At 42.8% G+C, this 19,827-nt stretch overlaps 1 protein-coding gene across 1 annotated transcript in view; it reads right to left on the bottom strand.

Annotated features, from left to right (window-relative positions):
• Window positions 1–8,708, bottom strand: part of LOC128718871 (beta-1-syntrophin) — a 64,101-nt gene extending 55,393 nt beyond the window's left edge. Inside the window, exons 1-2 of the mRNA XM_053812486.1 lie at window positions 8,500–8,708; window positions 629–1,052 (exon numbers count right to left, since the gene is read on the bottom strand). Coding sequence (XP_053668461.1) covers window positions 629–1,052; window positions 8,500–8,708 — 633 coding nt within the window. The remainder of the gene's footprint in view (window positions 1–628; window positions 1,053–8,499) is intronic.
• Between the last annotated feature and the right edge of the window lie 11,119 nt (window positions 8,709–19,827).

Below are 19,827 nucleotides of genomic sequence, written 5' to 3'. Positions count from 1 at the left end.
ATGAACTTCTTACAATAATGCTTGAAATTATGACGATAAAACACAGAAAACTTATTTGTACACCCAATAAACTGTGTTATTCTTTTCCCTTTTCGCTAAAAATAAATTAAATATACTGATTCTCTTTTGTTACGAATAAAGTCTCCTCCTAATATTAAGCCTTTGGTAACAAGCTCTCAGTAGAACATTCTCAGTGTAGTCTACATCAAGTAAATTCCTACAAGTTTACTGTTAAATTGTGCAATAAAAACAAACAACTGTAATCACTTCTTCACCAACTACTACACTGTGCGCCAATGTACTACCACCGAAGAACCGGTGTTCACACTGTCTGGAAATGCAACGAGTCCATTTCGCTGTTGCGAAATTCCAACTAATTCCATTCCGTCCGTTCACCGGCATCGGTGGAGGCGCCACAAACGGGTCCATCACTTTTGCCAGCAAACCATTCGGCCCAAAATGTTTACGTACTGCCGGTCACGGCCGGGTTCGGTTCGGTTCGGTTTTTTTTTTTGCACCGCTAACCCACATACACGGAATGTGGCCTGACAATTGGCCAAATTGACACCGAGCGGAGGGTTTCGCCGAGCGCGACCCACAAACAAACTCCCGCACCGCTTCTACTCACATGTCGTTTCTGGTTCGCCACCGAGTCCGGCACGTCACAGATCTCGGCGATGCCGTTGTCGATGCTGTTGTTGTTGCTGCTGTGGTTGTTGTTGGCACCCGGTCCGTTGCTGTGGGTGTTGCCATTAGTACCGTTCGTGCTGCTTGCGTTGCTCGTACCAGTGCCGGTCCCGTTGCTTCCACCGCCCCCACTGCCGCTGTTGTTGTTGAGGAAATTATCGCCATTTAAGCCACCGCCCGGCAAGCCCGGCCCCGGCCCGGGCACGATCCCGTTCGGTAGGCTGACGCTGCCGTTTGCTGTCAGCGGTGTGGACGCGTTCAGGCCGGTGCTCAGGTTTTCCGACGAGTGGATCGATGGCCCGGAAGCGCCCGCCGACGACGGTTGGGAAGAATTGTTCGAGCCATTGTTACCGCTGTGGTTGCTCCTGCGAGGGATGCGCGCACGCAACCGGACGGTCGATGGTGATGGGAGAATGAAAGAAAAGAAGGTGGAAAGGTACCGTAAGTGCAATGTTGCATTGGAATTCGCAGCCGTGGCTGAAACCGTGCATGCCAAAACCATATTGCTGGACGACGCAGGAAATCGACCGGCAGCGAATATTTCCCTGACAGCTTTTGTGCTATATTGCTGCAACTATGCGGAACAATAATCGGAACCGGTCGAATGCCGCTAGTAGCTTCAGCAAAACGGGCACGCACAATGTTGATTGGGTGTGCAATAATGTTGTTTCTGTCTCAATAGTCAATAAAATTCAAAAATTTCTTAACAGAAGATGCGTTCGTTTAAATTAAGTGCAAATAATCACACACAAAAATCTACCGATAGCAAATATAAATCGATTTCACCCCGTCCGTTCACGACGGCAAATCGGAAATGGTATGCACCAACCGCACACTCCATTGCCAATGAACGAAATCAGCGGACTCGATTTCAAAGCGGATGATAGTTTTCATCAATTACATCGAAAACTTTCCTCTCGCTTACGGGGAAAAATACCTTCCCAGGAAGGGTGGCATGGAAGGAAAAGTGTCGGTTTGAAAGTGTTTGGACAAACTGTCGGATCTCTAATAGGTAGCGGATCAAACCGCACCTCGCAACCCAATCGGTAAAGGGCGGCATCCAATTATTCTGCAGCGCAAAGGGAAAAGTTTCGAAAGGAAGCGATCGGCCATAACAGATCGCATATTACAGTTTCTTTTGTTAAAAATCATCAACATAAAACACATTTTAGACCAAATGTTTTCTAAGTAGAATCTAATAAAGATTAGTAATTAACCAGTGAAAATGAAAATTGAAATTTTAAATTGACCATTTCTAGTTTCAATTCAGTCCAGTTTTAAGAAAATTCAAGAAAAAGAATTCAATTTTAAGATTAATTCGTAAAATAGAAACACAAAACAGTTTAATCAAAACCGTTAAGAAATATTTATAATCAATTCGATCCCGGCCAAACAATGTCCCAAGAAGCGCCCAAAACCACGCTCATCAGGCATCTCCAGACGCGCGCCAAAAGTTTCCGGGGTGCAGCTTTTCTATTTAATATTCAACACTCAGTGCGAATTGAATGGTGGCAAACGCAGCACGAAACCACTTCTCAACAAACTCAGCCCCGAAAATCCTCGAAAAGAAAATGGGTTTCCCTTAATTTATCCCCAATTTCGTGCACATCATCGCCAGCGCTGGGAAATAAGCTGGGATGGCGTGAATCCGTTGCGGCCGTGAAAGTTTCCAGCAAGCGCCATCAATAGGAACCCTCCCAGCGCACCATCATCGGCAGCTCCGAAAACTTTTGGCCCCGTACACACCGTCCACCGTGTCCCGTGTGTGCATGTGATAATTTTGGCTCAGAAACCGACGATAAAGGGTGGCAGCAGCTGAGTGGATTAATGGGACACGAGTTTGGGTGTTTAAGAAAGGTTGATTCCCCCGTCCTGCAAATACTCCCCCAGCAATTCTTCCCCACCGTAGATGAGGTGCAAAAGGTCTTGTTCACAAATTTTCGACAACTTCTTCTAATGGAAAGATGAGAGCTTCGAACGAAAGGAAAGGGATTTTCGTGGATTATATATATATTTTTCCCTTCGCACGCCAAAAGTGAAGCAAAAATCGATTCGGATTGCATTAAATGATCTAAAAGGAACTTTTTCCACCTCCAAATAAAGAAAAGCTTCCGCATTGCACAGAAGCAGATAAATTACAATTCTGCGTTTACACAACCGCATAAACCACATTCCAGGCTGGAATCCAAATAGGGCAAGGGACGACATGAAATATGTTATGAAATTTCACATTCCTACCCTACCCCCCCCCCTCGCTCCCTCCCTCCCCACACATACATTCCCTTCCCCAGGGCCATTCCCTGTTTGGCGTGCTGGATTCAATTAATTTTCCCGCAAAACGTGTTGCGCTGGGTGGAAAATTGATTAGTGACGGTAATTATTTATTAATCTTTCCCCTACCCATTTCCTGTCCTGGGGTTGTACCGTGGGCTAGTGCCATTTTCACGGCATGTTTCACGATGACGGTATGGCTCAATTAGTGCTGCTAGCTACTAAAACACATATATGCGTGTGTGTTGATGCGTGTTGGACCGGGAGTGTGTTACTTCCCCATGTGTTGTGGAGGAAATTATGCGTGATTAGCGATGGAAGGCACATACGTGAGCGCGCGCGCGTGGTCAGACGGGCCTCCACGCGTCCGGTCTAATGTTGGGACACGGGTATGAAAATGTGCGGTTTGGGAGACGACCTCCGTTAACTCCCACCCGGCTAGCGAGATATATCTTCACCATCGAGTTCCAAAAACCCGAAGAAAACTCAAAGGAAAGGAATGTTAGATATGTGTGTGTGTGTGTAGTGGAGGGAGAGGGTGGGGGGAAGATGAAAATGCTGGACAACTTTCGTCGCTACTTGATTAACATCTATATTCAACCGCAGTGTTCCCATCGGCAACATAGAATCCCTAGAGCATTCTTCACGTCGGTGCGTAATGAAATGGACCGGACAGCAAGCGAAACGGAAATGAGCCATGGAAATTGTCGAATAGACACTACCAGTTAGAAGAAAGAAAGAAAAATGGAAATGCCACTGTCAAAACAACCTCGTGACATACAGACCGATGAACACCAGCATGAAAACGTGACCGAGTTCTAGTGGATTATAGGTAAATAATCTCCTACCTGTGCTGTTCCCACAGCTGCACGTTTTGCCATATGTCGCGTACTTTTTTCCCCCCCTCTATTTCGTTGCATCTATCGGGTTCTATTGAATCAAATTAAGATTGCCCAAAAGGCCGGTGAAGTGTGTGACTTTGGGAACATCGGACAGACGTGGCTGGAATTCTATGCCAATATTTATGCCTCCCCCCTTCTCCTTCCCGTTGTTTACCCAGCTGGAAACATTCCACCAGCGTACTTTTATGGTACGATGTCCGCTTCATGATAAGATGACGATCTAATTCCACGCACACGGATAATGGTGGTTAAATAAATGAATTGCCCAAGGTTATTTAATACCACGATGAATATTCACACGCGCGTGGTTGGTTTATCAATAAGACGTGAGGAAAAATTCATTGTCAAGCACGCATCTTATTACGTGCTGCTTTAATTATTTATAATCAATTGACAGAAGACTATTAAGCTGAAATAAACCATCCAAAAATAGTTTCTCAAACTAAAGCAGACAGCTTGTTTTAAATGTCACCACATAATATTTTAAGAGAGTCGTTAGTGCCAGTATTCCTTATACAAGCAGGGAATTAAGCTAAAGTGCAGCATTTACAGTAGTTTTAGTGCGATGTTTACTACCTACTAAGAAATTTTCCCTGACACTTCAACATCGTCTTGTCCAATTCATGTAAGAGATGGTAAAAAATAGTGCTGGGTAAATCAGATTCAGATTCATGAATGTGAATGAATCTTTAAATTGAATGAAAACCTCGAGATTAATAAGGAAAAAATCCCAATTGATGGTGGCACCACCACGAGCTTTATAATACCCTAATATATATATACATATATATATATAAGGGATGCGACCCCTTGTGGTACACTTCGGGACCTCTTCCAGAAAACGGAAAGGGTTACAGCGTTGTTTTTCGGGCCCTTTTCTGGCATAATTCATACACTTTTTCCAACTTAACAGCTTTTTCCGGGGCCTTCCGCTCGGAGGGGCCCTTGGCGGCTGCCTACGCCACTCATCGTTCGATCCGCCACTAAGTATGCCAGTAAGTTGTATGGCAATTTTTGGTCAATTTTGATCGATTATGTTTTGTAGAGCGCAAAGTTCGGGTTAAACCGAGGTGATAAAGTGAATAACCAGAATCAGCATTTGAATTTCAATTAGGAATTGATTAAAACAAAAGTTTCTAATTCAATTTTAAATTTCTCGTACTTTTTGGTAAAAGCATGTACGAGTATTTTTAATTTAAATTAACTATGAGTATTTTAATTCAATTTAATCTAAACTTTCACTTATTTATTGACCCAATCGGTCTCAATTCCACATGTTCGTTTGACGTGGTACTATGGGGAGGTTCATTGTCTTTGCGCCCAAAAATATATATATATACGCATCCCATTCACGCACGCAACCCCAAAAAGGTTATAAATCGCAAACGCCAATTTTCGAAACCGCTCTTTGCACATTTTATTAGCCATTAGTTTCAATTACTTTCAATTTTCCCACCACGTTGCATCACCGCTCGGGCGGGAGCGCCAGAATTGGCACGCATCCTTTACTCCGGCGTGGATGTTCGGGGTTTTGCGGCGGTTCGATTCATTAAAACTGCCATCCCTAACATTCAAGCACCTCCATTTTCTTTTGGAGGGCGGTAGAACGAAAAAAAAGTTCCACATTCCAGTTCCGGGAAAATCGACGTCCAAAAGACGTACGACACCGCCAAAGTCGTTTGAGGGCACTGGAAATCGTTTCCTCCATACAGACAGGTACCGCAGCTACCTACCGTGTACGACGCAACGTGTCCATTTTGACCAGCTCGGATAAAAATGGAGCGCACGATGATGGTGGGGGTGGTTCCCGTAAATGGCCACCCTAATTGCTTACCGCATGCGCACGAGCCATATTTGTGGAGCCCGCACACAAAGAAGTTAAGGACCAAAAAAAAGGAAAGGAAAGCTTCCGAATCGAGCCGAAATGGTGTGCCGCAACACGTTGGAAAGTACGTAGGAAACGTTGGCTTCTGGATTTCTTTCCCGTACGACGGTGGATGGATGGTGGTTTATAGGGTCGTTTTGGGGGTTTCTGGGGCCAACACCTGGCAACGATGCTTTTACGGTGGCTTTATAGAGGCATTTCTATAATGTGTTGTCGGTAAATGAAGTACGTCGGATGGAAATTCTTCAGCAGTACCCTGAATGTGCCCGGAAAAACCATGAGGATATCAATTTAAAACACTTGCAAAACTGAAATTACCCCCTAAACAAGTGGTTGGGGACACGTTCGGCGAAGCTTAACGTGTTTATCTTGGTGGATTTATTTTATTTTTTGTGATATTCGGTGTTGAATCTTGGGAAAAAATTACTCCCACTTGCATCCGATTTCAAATATTGTTAATTTTCTATTGCTGCCCAAAAATTCCACCAGAGAAATTCGTTTCATCTTGTGGCTGGGAAATAAAATGGAGCATCAATAAACCGATTGCATTTCCGATTCGTTGCCCGCAACCACAATCCATGATGCAAATCGACCGGGACGTGAACCACAAAGCCTCGGTTCCCCGGGAAACAGGAACCGGAAACAACCTCATTCGATTGCACACAACACAACCCGAAAAACCGCAATCTACGCAATCGCAAGCTTCTGGTCAAACTTTTGCACAAAACCTTGCTCACACAGAGCAGAAAAAAAAGTGTCCTTCCGGAACGAAACCGCACAAACCGAGCACGGAAGACGATTCGAGCTGGGTTCAAATCAAAACACACCGGCCTGCCGGTACGAGGTCGCATCCTGGTATGCCGAGGCACGAAAGATTGCATGCTGCAGACAGAATTCGTTTATCCAGACAGCTTCGTTTACTATGCTGCGTTATGCGATTGACAGTCGGTCGACAAGGATCGGTCCGGCGGGGTCGCTGCCCGGTGAAAGGATTAATTAAACCTGGCTCGTTGCCGCATATCGAACGCAGAGCGGCCAGCCGGCCAACGCCAATCGTTCAGCGTGGGTCCGATTTTTATTCACCTTACCCTCGTGCAAACATGCTCAATTTTAGAATTTTCATCAACGCTTGTAGTGAGCGAGCCGGTTCGTTTACCGGCACCGGGGTTTGTTTCAACACCGTGCAGAGCTAGACAGCACCATGGGACGAGCGAATGTTTCAAGGTTCGCCGAAGAGCATCGCCGTGTCGCGTTCGCTGCACGGTGCTTCCTAATTTTGCCATTTCCGGCCATTTTCCTTGCACAAACAGCAAGCACAGGTGAAGGAAATTCCTCATTCAACCACAAATTGAATGTTTGCTTTGGACGGAGTGAAAGAAAAAAAGGGAAAACAAACGGACCGGCAAAAAAATTCATCGGAAAACTAACTATCTAAAAGGAAAGGAAAAATAAAGCTCCCGCTTTTCGTACTTATTCGGGACGATCGTTGAACGTAGTCGCTTCACAGGCGCTCCTCACAAATGCCCAAACTAGGGTACACATTTTAATCATCAATATCATTACAAATTGATGACCGATACAGTGACCGGTTTTCGCGGATAAACCCAATCAACCAAACAACCAACGCGTGTGCCCTCGTTGTTTGGTTATTTGCATGCATTGCATTTTTATCTGTACATCAAATTTAATTGACCATACGTCGACATTATTTCCCATGATCTTCACACACCGCAGTTCGGGGGGAAGAAAAGCGCTGGGAGTGGAAAGGATGTGGTTGGCCACATTAATAAATTCGATATCAATCAGTCAATCAGGAAGCACGACTGGTGTGCAATGTGCGTTTAAACACGTACACAGGTAACCTACCACAAATACAGACACCGTACAATGGCAGTAATGTGAAAATGTGTTTCAACTGTGGCTAAGTAATGTTTGGCAAACAAAACGGCAAACATTTCTGTTTTATCTTTCGCGATAGAGCGCGGCAACATAATGGGCAGATAGATTGGTGTAATTATTTTATCACATTAAAATGCACCATAACGTTCGTGTTGCAATTGCAAATTATGACCAACTGTAAGGGTGCATTAAATAATAACAATTATTATTGCGTATGGTTCAATGTTTCCCATTAAAGAACAATTAAAAGGGAAGGAATTTTAATTTAATCGAATCCACTTCCAAGTAAGAATAAAATACTATTTTAATTGGTTTAATCGTCAAATTTGAATGATAATTAGTTTAATCCTTTCTTAATGCACATTGATTGCCTACCTATAGGCGTCTATCCGGAGTAAGAAGTAGACAACTACACGTTAGACACAAAAAATGCTTAATTTTGGGTGCAACTGTGAGAAAATATAGTAAACTTACCAACTAATAATTGGAATACGATCAACAAATGCTTGCAATGCGACAAAAAGCCATTTTAGTAATGAAATTGCCTAACTTTAGGCGCAAATTGCAAAACCAAATCGTTATTCATTCCAAAGCAAAATATGTTGTCACGATTAGTAGTATTTTATAAGTAAAAATAGAAAGATAGGCCTGTTTTGGCACTTTACCAGTAATTATATTTCATTACTTTTAATTGCACAAACTAATGGAAACATATAAAACGTATTTCTTTTTTAATGTTTGCATAACTCTAAGCGTAATTCTGGGATTAGAAGAAAAGAGAACACTATTATAATATTAAACTTATCCGATTAAGAATTAAACAACCAACTGGACCATATTCTTGCATCTACCTACCCTAATGTGCCGTTCAGTGTGGTGGAGTGATCGATCGGTTCGCACGCTTCATCCAGGCTGACGGAAATATATTCCGTTTCCAGGCTGACCGATACGCGATACCAAGCGCCACGTACACGCGTCTCGAGGATGCCGCTCCGTACGCCCCCAGTAGCCACGATCGATGCCGAACCCGGGCTGGTACGGCTGATGGTGCCCGATTCTACCATTGCTTTTTTTTTGTCTGAGACGCTAAATTGCTTCCACTTCGAACCGAGCCGAACAAAAAAAGGTGACCGCGTGGGATTAATTTCACCGGCTCTTGTTGTTGGTTTTTCGTTTGTTTTGCTGTTGTTTGCTTCAAATCACTTTTCCGTGTTCTTTTGAAGTGTGTTATTTTTTGCGAGGAGTGTAGTACCGTTGTGCTTCGTCTTCTGCTAACGATACCCAACGACGGGACCCCGGTAGGCCATGACGAAATCGAAGCAGCCGGTTGCTTATTGCCGATCGAATAGCTGTGAAACGGAGAAAAAAAAGGTACAAAATGGGGAAATTATTTTCAACGAAAACCTTTCAACATTGATGAAATATATTTGTATCGATCATATTATGCATTGAACATCAGTTCAAACCGTATTTTTTTTCAATTTTTGCCGTAAAGTACTAAAATAAGGAATATTACTAGCGAGCCTCTTTACCGAAGCCATCATTTACAAACTCAACTTATAAAGAGCCCTCGGGAAAATACCAACCGAAATTGAATACAGTACAACTCAAAAGAAGAAAAAAAGCATCCTTCCAAATTATCCACAGATGCTGTTCCTTCAACTCAAAGCTCATCATAATTCCCGGCTGTGTTAGTTCCGGGTTACCACTGCACAAGTAAAATAATAACGTTGAGTAAACATTTTTGTCCTCTTCAGAAAAGGCTTCAAAAGCCCGCTACTTTAGCACAGTCAAACAGAGGAAGAAAGCAAAGTGAAGCGCTTCCGGGATGACACTTGAGCCGTGCTTTTCCCGAAAGTATGCCGGTGCCTAAATTCGACGGCATCAACTGCGTGCAGGTGGGCAAATGTGCTTTTTTTTTGCTTGCTGATGCTGATCGTGTTGACTTCACCTTGTGCACCAAAACTTTCCTGTAAGCTGGAACAACTACCACTGCGTCGGATGAATGGTAAGCGGGATTCGCTAGTGGGCCATCACTTCTTTGCGAATGATGTCGGAATTCTAAAAATGAATCAAGAAAAGAAGTGAAACGGCGGCCAACAAAAGAAGAATGCTCCAAAAAATACGCTTTTCTCAGCGTTTTAGTTCGTATTTGTGATGCGCCGGGAAAGGTGAAGGAAAAACTTTCCTAAACTGACAAACTTTCTTTAGGTTGGTCGGGATTATCCCAACCGCGTAAAGAAAACAACCGCTTCGACGCAAGACAGTAATGTGAAATTATGATAATTGAAACTTTCGCCCTGCAAAAGCGGCACGCAACGACGCCAGAAGCGGAAGGAACGAGAAAATCGTGAATAAATTCAACATAAACTGTGGAAGAACAAAAACCTAGCCGCTTTCGTTCGGTTCGCTGGCAGGTTCTATGTCAAGGACAGGGCCGTAGAATAATCATGCACAAATACGCAATTTTGCGCTGCACAGCATCCGAGCACCTGCAGCGAAACTTTCGTTGCCCTGTGCGGACGGTGAAACCTTTTGACTTTCTGGCTGGTCGTTTTATGCGCTTTGCTGTGCACACGATGAAAATGGTTTAGTTGGCCGCGTAAGTTTTTTTTTTTCCCCCTTTCAAGTGGTTCCACTTTTGTGGATTTCATCTTTAATGCCTATGCGAGCCCGGTTGTACTGAGCATCGAGCGAAGAAAGAAGGCCAAGTGGGTGGCAGTCCGCGGGAAACTTTTGTCCAACGAACTTGAAAACAAGCGGCTCTCGGTATGAATGTGTGTGCTGAATATTAAACAGCTGAATGAAATAATTTTTTGCTTTTGCTATAATTCAGTTAAATCCGCAATGATCTGCTGCTGGAAACGGTAAGGTAGGAACGAAATGTCTTTGATAAAAGAAATATTGGTTCTTGCTTCGGTCTTTATGATCACTAATGATGTGCACTTTATCTACATAATAGCTTTCAGGGGTGACTTTTACCGTGTCCCAACCCTAACTATGTTTTACCATATCCCCCATAAGTGATTGATATTTCACAAAACTTTCTCCTCACCTTGTGTACATCAGTGATTAATGTGTTTGCTGGCAAAATCCAGCCCGCCTAAGCAGAACCTACATTTGTCTTCAATAATCTCACCTGGTCTGGCCCACCTTGGCATAGCTTTTCCTACGTAAATACGAATGCTCCCGTATCACGATGGACAATGGTTTCGCAAGCATGTAGATGAGTAACTGACACAACATTTTGTACCAATTCGTTCCATTCAGCTGCAGTAGGATTCGGAACCTGACACATATTCGTCTCTCACCCATTACGGAAATTTGCGGCATTTGTCGAGCGGGTCGTGCAGCATTTCCACAAATTTTGCTACAAATTTGTAGCATACACAAGGCTACGAAGCGAAACACATCGAAACGGCATCACCACAGTGACCTGCTGCTGAATGTTTGTTCAGAGCCAACTGCCAACTCCAGGGAATGGTTTTCAGGGGGGGAATTTTTTCGGAGTTCCACCGGTTAGAGATACCAATGCTTGTGTGTCTTTTTTCCCGAGAAATATTGGCAGTTTTGTCCCAACAGGCACATTGAAGGGTGATGTGCCGCACATTGTTCGCAAAAGGGAAGGATTCCGTGATAGTGTGCACCAGAGAAATGGTAACTTCAGCTTAATTGAAAAGACGTATATTGTAGGAGAAATCACTGGCCACTGTGTCGCTGCAAGGTTCAGACAGATTGTTGGGGGTAAAAATTGCAACAAACTTTCCAACCGGTTCACGAGAATCGATGTACGGTATGGACAGAGACTACACACTGCATGTGTTTTCCCATGCAAAGCGGAAAGAAAACTGCAAGCTATATTCGATTCGTTGGAGAAATGCTGGAACTGAGAAGCTTTGTTTGTTTGCAGAATGAAATTTCATTCCACGTTTTGGATCGATTTCTGATTAAACATTGGTTAGCTTTTGTGTGATGATTTCCCATTGGTTTGGTTCAGTCTGCAATGAACTTCTGATGGTTTTGGTAGCACTGTAACTCTTAGCTCCATGGATTGAGTTGACAGTCAGTTTTGCATTGAACTTCAAATAGTAAAAATAATAAAAGTATCGTCCGGGCATGTTGAATAAGTTTGTGAAACCCATTTCGAGATTTAAAAATTCAAATTAAAAGAAAGATGCGGGATGTAGTCAATAAATTTCGGAGCGGATTCAAAAATAGCTGGAAAGCTGTCAAAACACTGTTGTGGGTTACCCTGTATCAAAAAACAAACAGTCAAAAATCATTGGGAAACTGTCAAAAAAATTTGGAATACCCTGCGGTTGCAATTCTGACGCTCTGTTCAGTTGCAGTACGACTCCATGAAAACTCATCGTAAAATTCTGTACATACTTGAAGTGCTTCGATTACCCTAGACTGCTCGAACTATTGTGAATAACTCCGATAATTCAATGTTTGAATACGAAAAAACAAAATCGGAGCTTATTTCCGTGCTGCGGAATACTATTATTTCCGGAATTAATCAATTATTCCACGTTATCCGGTAACGTCACTCGGAACAACTCGCGGAACGCGGAATAACAGCAATATTCAAGATTACTCCAAATATGTTTATTTTCGATGGAATGATACTTTCCCATGCGTATTACGGACAATATTTTAAATAACTGTTCCAAGTTTGAACAGTGGTGTTCTGCAGTTTTTGCAGGGTGTTTTATCCAAAATTAATTCTGACTGTGATGCAGCTTTTCTTGTGGATTTAAACAATTTTCTGTAGGATTTTATACGAATTTAACGAAAGTTTGCTTATTTCCTTAACACTTTCTCATGGCACTTTTCCACCGGATTTCATGAGAACCCTAGCAGCGAATTTTAGAATCCCGAATCGGTTCTGTTCTATCAAAGGAGGTGATAGTCACAAAGTTAACAAAGCATTTAACCCATTACGAAGCTTAAATCGTGCACAAAAGCAACATTTATGGCATAAAACTTTTTTCTGATCCTTTTGTCGTCACGGATCTCCTACAGGTCATGGCAGCCATTATTCACCTAAGATGCTAGATAGTTGATTCAGATGAGATTTGATCTGCGATGAGTTAGAATTTATATGCACGAGCTCAAGATCATAGCACGTCACAACTCGGATGTACTTCACTTGGAAAACTGAGTCTTCTAGAAAGCAGCAACTAGAACGATAACGAGCAAGGACTCAACACAAACACTGTATCGAGTCATTAACAATATTCAAAAAACAGCATCAAAATACACTGTGGGTAGTATTTTCCCACGTTCTTTTTACAAGTTCCTTATTTTGTATCACTTTCATTCCTTCCTTTCCTTCGTATCCTCTCCGGCGAGATGTTTTTTTTTTCTGTTCGTATCCTAAGCTTTTCGCCATGGAATTATGCAAAGCAAGAAAAGATGGCGTGAAAGTACGATGTTGTGCTTTCATCATATGCTCATCACCGCCTGGTTCCGAAATATTTCGGTACACTTCTTACAACGTAACGTAACACGTTTCAGTAATATGATGCTACCACCAGAAAAAAAAGGCAACCGAAATAAAAGTTCCATGTTCTCTTTCCAATTTTCCGGAGTGGAAATATTCACGCAACCACTCACCTGTGGGTGGCATCATCTTTTGGGTATGGATGCTAGGCCAGCTAGCTCCTACGATGGATGGAAGATTAATTTTCCAACTGAAAGTATTACAGCCCACTTCAACACAGGATGTACCCCAGCAATCATCCCACACGCTGTCTCTCTCCCTCTCGCTGTGTCTCTTTTTCCGATGGTCGTAATTTTTTCCGTTTTGCTTGCCGGAAACAGTGCTTGGATGAGAATGATGGAACGAAATCCACCATCCGCCATCACCAGCGATTAGCTGATATGCATCGTTTCGGTGACAACTTTGCGCGTAGCTTGTAAGCGTTTGCCGTTTACTTTGGTTGCCGACAGCAGACACTAACTGCGCCACACTACGTGACAAAGCCGACCACTGTTCTGTGGCATACGTGGAGTGAGTGACGCTTTCAAGTTACAATTCCAAGAGCGCACAAGCCAAACAAATCTTGGCACGGCTAGCAAGATCTAACCGTAGAAAAGCGTCGTTTGAATAGCTTTCTGATCAAAGCTATCGCAGCCTAAGCTTTGCAGGAAATGTATTTTTATGATCAAACTGGCTTTAGTGGCATCGTTTAAGAGGATAAGATGCGATTAAATCGACTGAAAGGATATTTCATAATCATATTGAATTATGTTGCCATTGCAGAAATTTGTGTCGACTTGAGACTCTAATGGGGTGTTATTTTATATTTGAGATAATTAGCTACTTTTCGATGCTTCATTCATTTCGTTAACGCGGATTACAATACTTTTTTTCTAAGCAACCATCTCTACGACCATTTCATGTTACCACCTTGCAGAGAGTTTCATCTTCATCCAAATTTACTTCCCACATTGATGGGCACACATGGAGCATCCTCGTTTAAAATCCCCCAGAAGTGGACTTTGGAAACTTTGAAGTACTTCCTCCCTCGGGGAGGGACGACCATGTGAGCGAAATGGCAAATACCGTTTTTTTCCACCACCGCATAAATAAAAAAAAACCCAACGGAAGTGTCAGGTTAGTGTCGTTAAACTGTGCTTTACGCTACCACTCGAGCCGTGGACGAAAAACCACAATCACGCTGCTCACACGGCTTCGGGAGCCTATCTGCGGTGAGGCACCCGACTACTAACACCGGAAAAACTCTACACGGAGTTCCTTCCGCTTCGTATAACAACAACCGGCAAAAGGTGGAACAAAACATTCACCCAACTACCGTTCTACACACACACGCACGAGAGCCCGGAAAATGGGAAATGTACACAAATGAGTGTGTTTAATTAAACAGGGATTAGATATCGCTTCGGGGAACATGGGCGCGCTGTTTATGACAGGTTCCTTTGTGTTCCCAAAGCGGACACAACCCAACATTCTTCATTTTTCACTAAACCTGGGTACATCAGGAAGTATCGTTTCGGGGCATTGCCGCGAATATACGCTTCCGTTTTATTTGTGGACAACATTTTCGTCCTTTTTGTGTCGCGAAAAACGTGTACCAGTGTATTATGATAAATATGCGGCGTAATAACTTGCATGGGAGCATGATATCATCATTTTGTCTAATATTGAGGGCGACTTTCAAGAATGTCGAATGCAAGGAGCAATGACTTCCTGGAGGCAGGATTGTTCCAGCTCTGATGCAGTGTGGAATACCGTGTATGAATACAAAATATTAAAAATTACATTGCAGGTGGTGGTGGAAGGTGAAATAATAATTTTTAAAAAACATGACAATAGTCAGCCATGTATAAACATTAACAGCAAAATCTAAAATGCTTATTATGCATTTTGGTGGGACTATCATGGCGTTGTATATTGTGAGGCATCACAACAAAATGTCCAAATGAACGAAGTAATAAACCTTAACACGATCATTGATTCATATTTGATGGGATCATTTTTGTGAGAACTGCTGCACTGTATAGACGGCAGAGATGGTGGGACCAATTAGAAATATTGCATCATGAGCAGCTTAAATTGTATAATCGACACATCTCTTATTTTTTATTGGGTACGTGCTAGACTAACTAAATTCTACCATCCTTGGTCACAGATAAGGGTAGCTCCGCTCGGATACATGGCTTTAGAATATAAGAACTGAACACCCGTATTCCAGAGTAATATTAAATTTAATACCATTTAATGTGACATTTCTGTTCAAAAACTTAAAAATAAAAAAAAAATACTAGAACTAGAAGAGAAGTTATTGCTGAAGTTATATTAAAAATTTGTATGCGTAATTAACTATATTTTGAATCGTTTTGTCCCACATGCTGAGATTTAAACCATTTCCTAGACATCTTGAGCAAGTTTTTAATCTAAAGTTTCTTAACACGAATCCTGTAAAAATTAACGCACTTTAAAGTGCTGAAACGCACAACTTGCACCCATGAGAATACATCAACCACCGGATGGCATTACAGTTTTCATGTTTATGCTTTATCATATGCAAAAACATCCCTAAGGCTGACTTATAGGCTTTGTTTTTGTTGTTGAAATGTAAATATACGGACCTTGAGTACCATTTTCGCTGCTCCTGCTAGTGACGGTACCTTGCAAGGTGAATGGTTTTGCTTTATTATGCTTTATGCTTAACGTATGATGCTTGCTATCTAAGCACCATCGCACCTGTCACCGGTCGATGAAAGTTGACTGAATTTTTGATTATCAACCTACGATATATGAAGCTTTTCGCCGTTGTGGAAAGTTTGCTTTGGCTTTTGGGTTTGCTTGGCAAGGCAAGGCAAAAAAAAGGTACAAGATAATGTTTTACTAAGGGAAAAACGTCCAAACGATCTGTTTGCAAGCACCATGGGAACACCGACGGTAAGGTACCTCAAACCCAAACATTCATTTACATAAGCGACAACGCCACGAACGCCAGAATGTGGATCAAAGTATGCAATAGAGCTTTACTTAGGCAAATGAAATTCTTTCATGAGTTCGGCAAGACGATTTAACATTATTTTATGCTCACCGTTCCGTAGTGCCGGTCGGTAACATCAACACGAAGTTGTATAAGAATGTTGCGTTATAAATCTTACACGATCAATTTACCACAAAACGGCTCGCACGAACTTCTGGAAGAAGGCACATAAAATTTCACTAAAACCATTGATTTATGGAACGCTTCACGAGAGCAACACTGCCAAGACTCATTTTATGATCGTTATGATCCGGCCCTTTCCCGGCATGGAAAGCGAGAATATGCACGCATTAATTACCATACAACGAAAGCTTTTACGTGCATATAAAAATATTGCTCGAGTGATTTAAATAACTCTGCGTCCGCACTGCTCCGGGTGACCTCCAGCCCAGCCGGGCTAAGCCCCGCGGGTTAAACTGTTCCCACTAGAGAGAGTGTGAGAGAATATGGAAATCAACTTTTATAGCCCAAGGTAGAGTAAAATATTTGTCACAATATTTCATTGCCGTTCGGGAAAAAAGGGGTGGCCCCAGAACGATTTCCACCCTCAGCTGGGGTCGGGTAGGAAAAAACATCCCTTTGAGCTGATTTTTCATCCCCCAGTATCCACCATTGATGACCTTTTTTTTCCTCGGGATCCTTTCGTAAGCTACCCCGGATCGACCGAAGCCGGACGATGGTGGGTGTTTTGGGCAGTTGTTTGACAAACGTCCCAAGGAACTGCCGCCCCTGTTAGTACAAACTTGCTTGCTCCCACGCTACGAATTGTGTTCGGTAGGGACATCGAACATCGGATGCCTACCGGGACCAATCTCGACACAAATTTAATCCCACTACGTTAAAGCACCCACACAAAATGAATTGCGTACACTTTTGAAGAATATCACTGGTTGCGAAATCCCAAAAACTAATAGCTTTTCCGAGGCGAAAGGCTAGCGAAAAAAAACCTACCCACCGCTTTCGGATTGCATGAAATTCGTTTAGATTAAAGTGAAGCTCCGGCTTAATCTCCAACTAGCCGCAGAGCCTTATCTTGCAGGTCAGTCGCAACGGTTATCGTTTGGCATTTGCGCATATATTGAAAGTGGGGGGAAAGAATTTCCCTTCAAGCACGTGCGAACACGGGTGGAAGCCTAACATATGGGGCGTACGAAACCACGCACACATGAACGCTTAAATGAACTGTAGCCACATCCGTACCGATGATCTATGGCTCAATGGACTTGCAACCCTTCCGTCCCACACACACGCACACACGCTAGCTAATGATTCATTCCGACACAGGTATGCGAGGAGTCAACGAAGAGGAGGCAACCATTCCAAATGTCACTGCGAGATTAGGTTGAATAAAGCGGCTTTTCCATGAATTTTGAATGCTGATGCCCGGGGTAGATTCTGCACGCAGCATCTATCGGGCGGCACACTGTGCCGGAAGGAAGCAATATGCCCGAACATCATCATCAAAGGGAAGGTTAAGGCGAACAGCTTTTCCATCCGAACAAATCATCTCAATGGCTCATTGTTACAGATTTTAGAGTGTAATTAATTGGAATGTTGGTGCAGTGTGCTGAGATCTGGACGTGTGCTAGTTTAGCTAGCAGAAAAATAGTTGTTTTTCGATCTACAATGCTGCATTTTTAATCTAATTTACATGTTTTACCAGTGAAAATGCTTTTTCACAAATTCTAGACTATTCTGAAGTTAATGTGGAACATTTAGAGGCAGAATCTTGCCATCTTCCCAAGATGCCAAGCTTTTGAATAGTTACAGACCACAGTTGACTTGGAACATGAAGAGGTATCTTTGGAATTCTATCCATCTTTCAACAGTTTCTACAAGGTATAATTCCGAGAAGATGAATGTGTCAGTTGAGAGAGCTTTGTAGAATTTGCATTCCATGCTCTATTCAGTGGACAAAATACTGCATCTACCTCTGATACTTCCACTATCAAGTAGAAAGAATAAAGGCTTTTTCGACCTTAAGTGACAAAGTTGGGATGTTTTTTTGGATATTTACAAATTAACCTTGGATGCATCGAGTAAGATCCGGAATTCTTCTAAATTTGGGAGCTTTAGAAGGCTAAAATTTGGTTTACTCAAAGGTTTTCTCAATACTCACTGTGAAAGTATTTGATACAACCTGTCGATTTTGAAGGAATGGAACTTTTATCGTTTGACCAAAGAGGGCGCCACCGTCAGAATAATTAAAAAGGTTTTGCGTTCGACGATTGGACCAATTTCGAACAAGCTTTAAGGTTTTCCATGTTTTCCAAGAATTCAAGATCTATACAATACCCATCGACACATTAACTTGAAAAGATCCAGAAATAGTTCCAACTGGAATGCCATGTGTACTCCTTGAATTCGAATTGCCAGTGAATTTTTTTTCGAGAGATGTGAAAAACCATGCACAAATGGTTGGATTTCACGAACTGACAGAATAAAACACAGTATCGTACTGATTGAGTTACTGCCCTGAATAATGCACACCACGTATTACTTCGTTGAGCAATAACAAACAGCAACAAGAGCGTACAGTACTGGAACATATTGGGAAGCAAATTGCATTACGCCGCATCGAACTGTCAACGAACTGGACGCATATTGAATATTCTCATCGCTGCCTGCGAGCATCAGCGAACGGTTCATGCCACACAAAAGGTGGTCCCGTTGATAGCGGGGAATGCTGATGCCACCGTGAAATATGTATAAAAACCGCATCGGAGTCGAGTGGCCTGTGACACAATAGAGAGAAAAGGGGTGAAACAGAAAAAAAAATGTTTAGCCCATACACGCTACACAAAAGCAGCCCCGATGCTGACGTTGACATTCTTTTGATGTCATCCACACGCACGCTACGGCAGCGGAAGAATGTGACACGAAAGAGCCTTTTCGCGCGTGTCAACGCTGACAGAACGCGCGTTCTCGGCAGGAACCTAGATTAATCATAATCCCTAAGCAGAGATCGCTGCATACCGCCACCGCCACACACGCGTGCGACGCATTTGATGTTGAAGTGTGAACATCGTTCGGATGCCACCCCAAAAACTGCATCCCGCCAGCAGGGTGGGAAAATTTTGCAGTTAAATGTGTTAAACCTTCTCATCTAAAATTCTACCACGGTGCATGGGGTTTGGGTGGGTGCATGTGCAATCCCAACACGCATACAAATTCTGCCAACGCAGCCACAAAGAGCCACGTGTGTGGAGGTAATGTTAAAATTCTGCATCCTTCTGCACCAAACTGCAGGCACCATTTTCACTGCAACGAGTGACGCAGCCCGAGAACACGCGCGAGACCCGTCAGGATATTTGGGGTCGGGTGAGAAGTCAGCAGAAGCTCCCGGTTACCATTTCTGCACCGTCGAGTGCATCATGTACTTTAGCAAATCGACTTTATCAAAACAGCTCGGTCTACGACGCCAACCAACGATTGGTGTGTTACATCGCCCATTTCATTAAATTAGAACCTTCCATTAATTAATGTTCGCGTACTTCACGTGCTTACGGGCGGTAATGTGCGCAACGCTCTTAAAGCAATCGTGTCAGAGCATTGTTTGCTTTCATTACAGTTTATCGTTACATCGTGCACGAATAAAACGCTTGCTCGACGTTGATAACGAATTTGCGTGCTGTTTGTTTCTTTGCTGACA

This window comes from Anopheles marshallii, chromosome 2, assembly GCF_943734725.1.
Source record: "Anopheles marshallii chromosome 2, idAnoMarsDA_429_01, whole genome shotgun sequence".
Classification (NCBI taxonomy): Eukaryota; Metazoa; Arthropoda; class Insecta; order Diptera; family Culicidae; genus Anopheles; species Anopheles marshallii.
The sequence above is the reverse complement of the archived record's forward strand: the minus strand, read 5'-3'. Positions and strand labels throughout refer to the sequence as shown.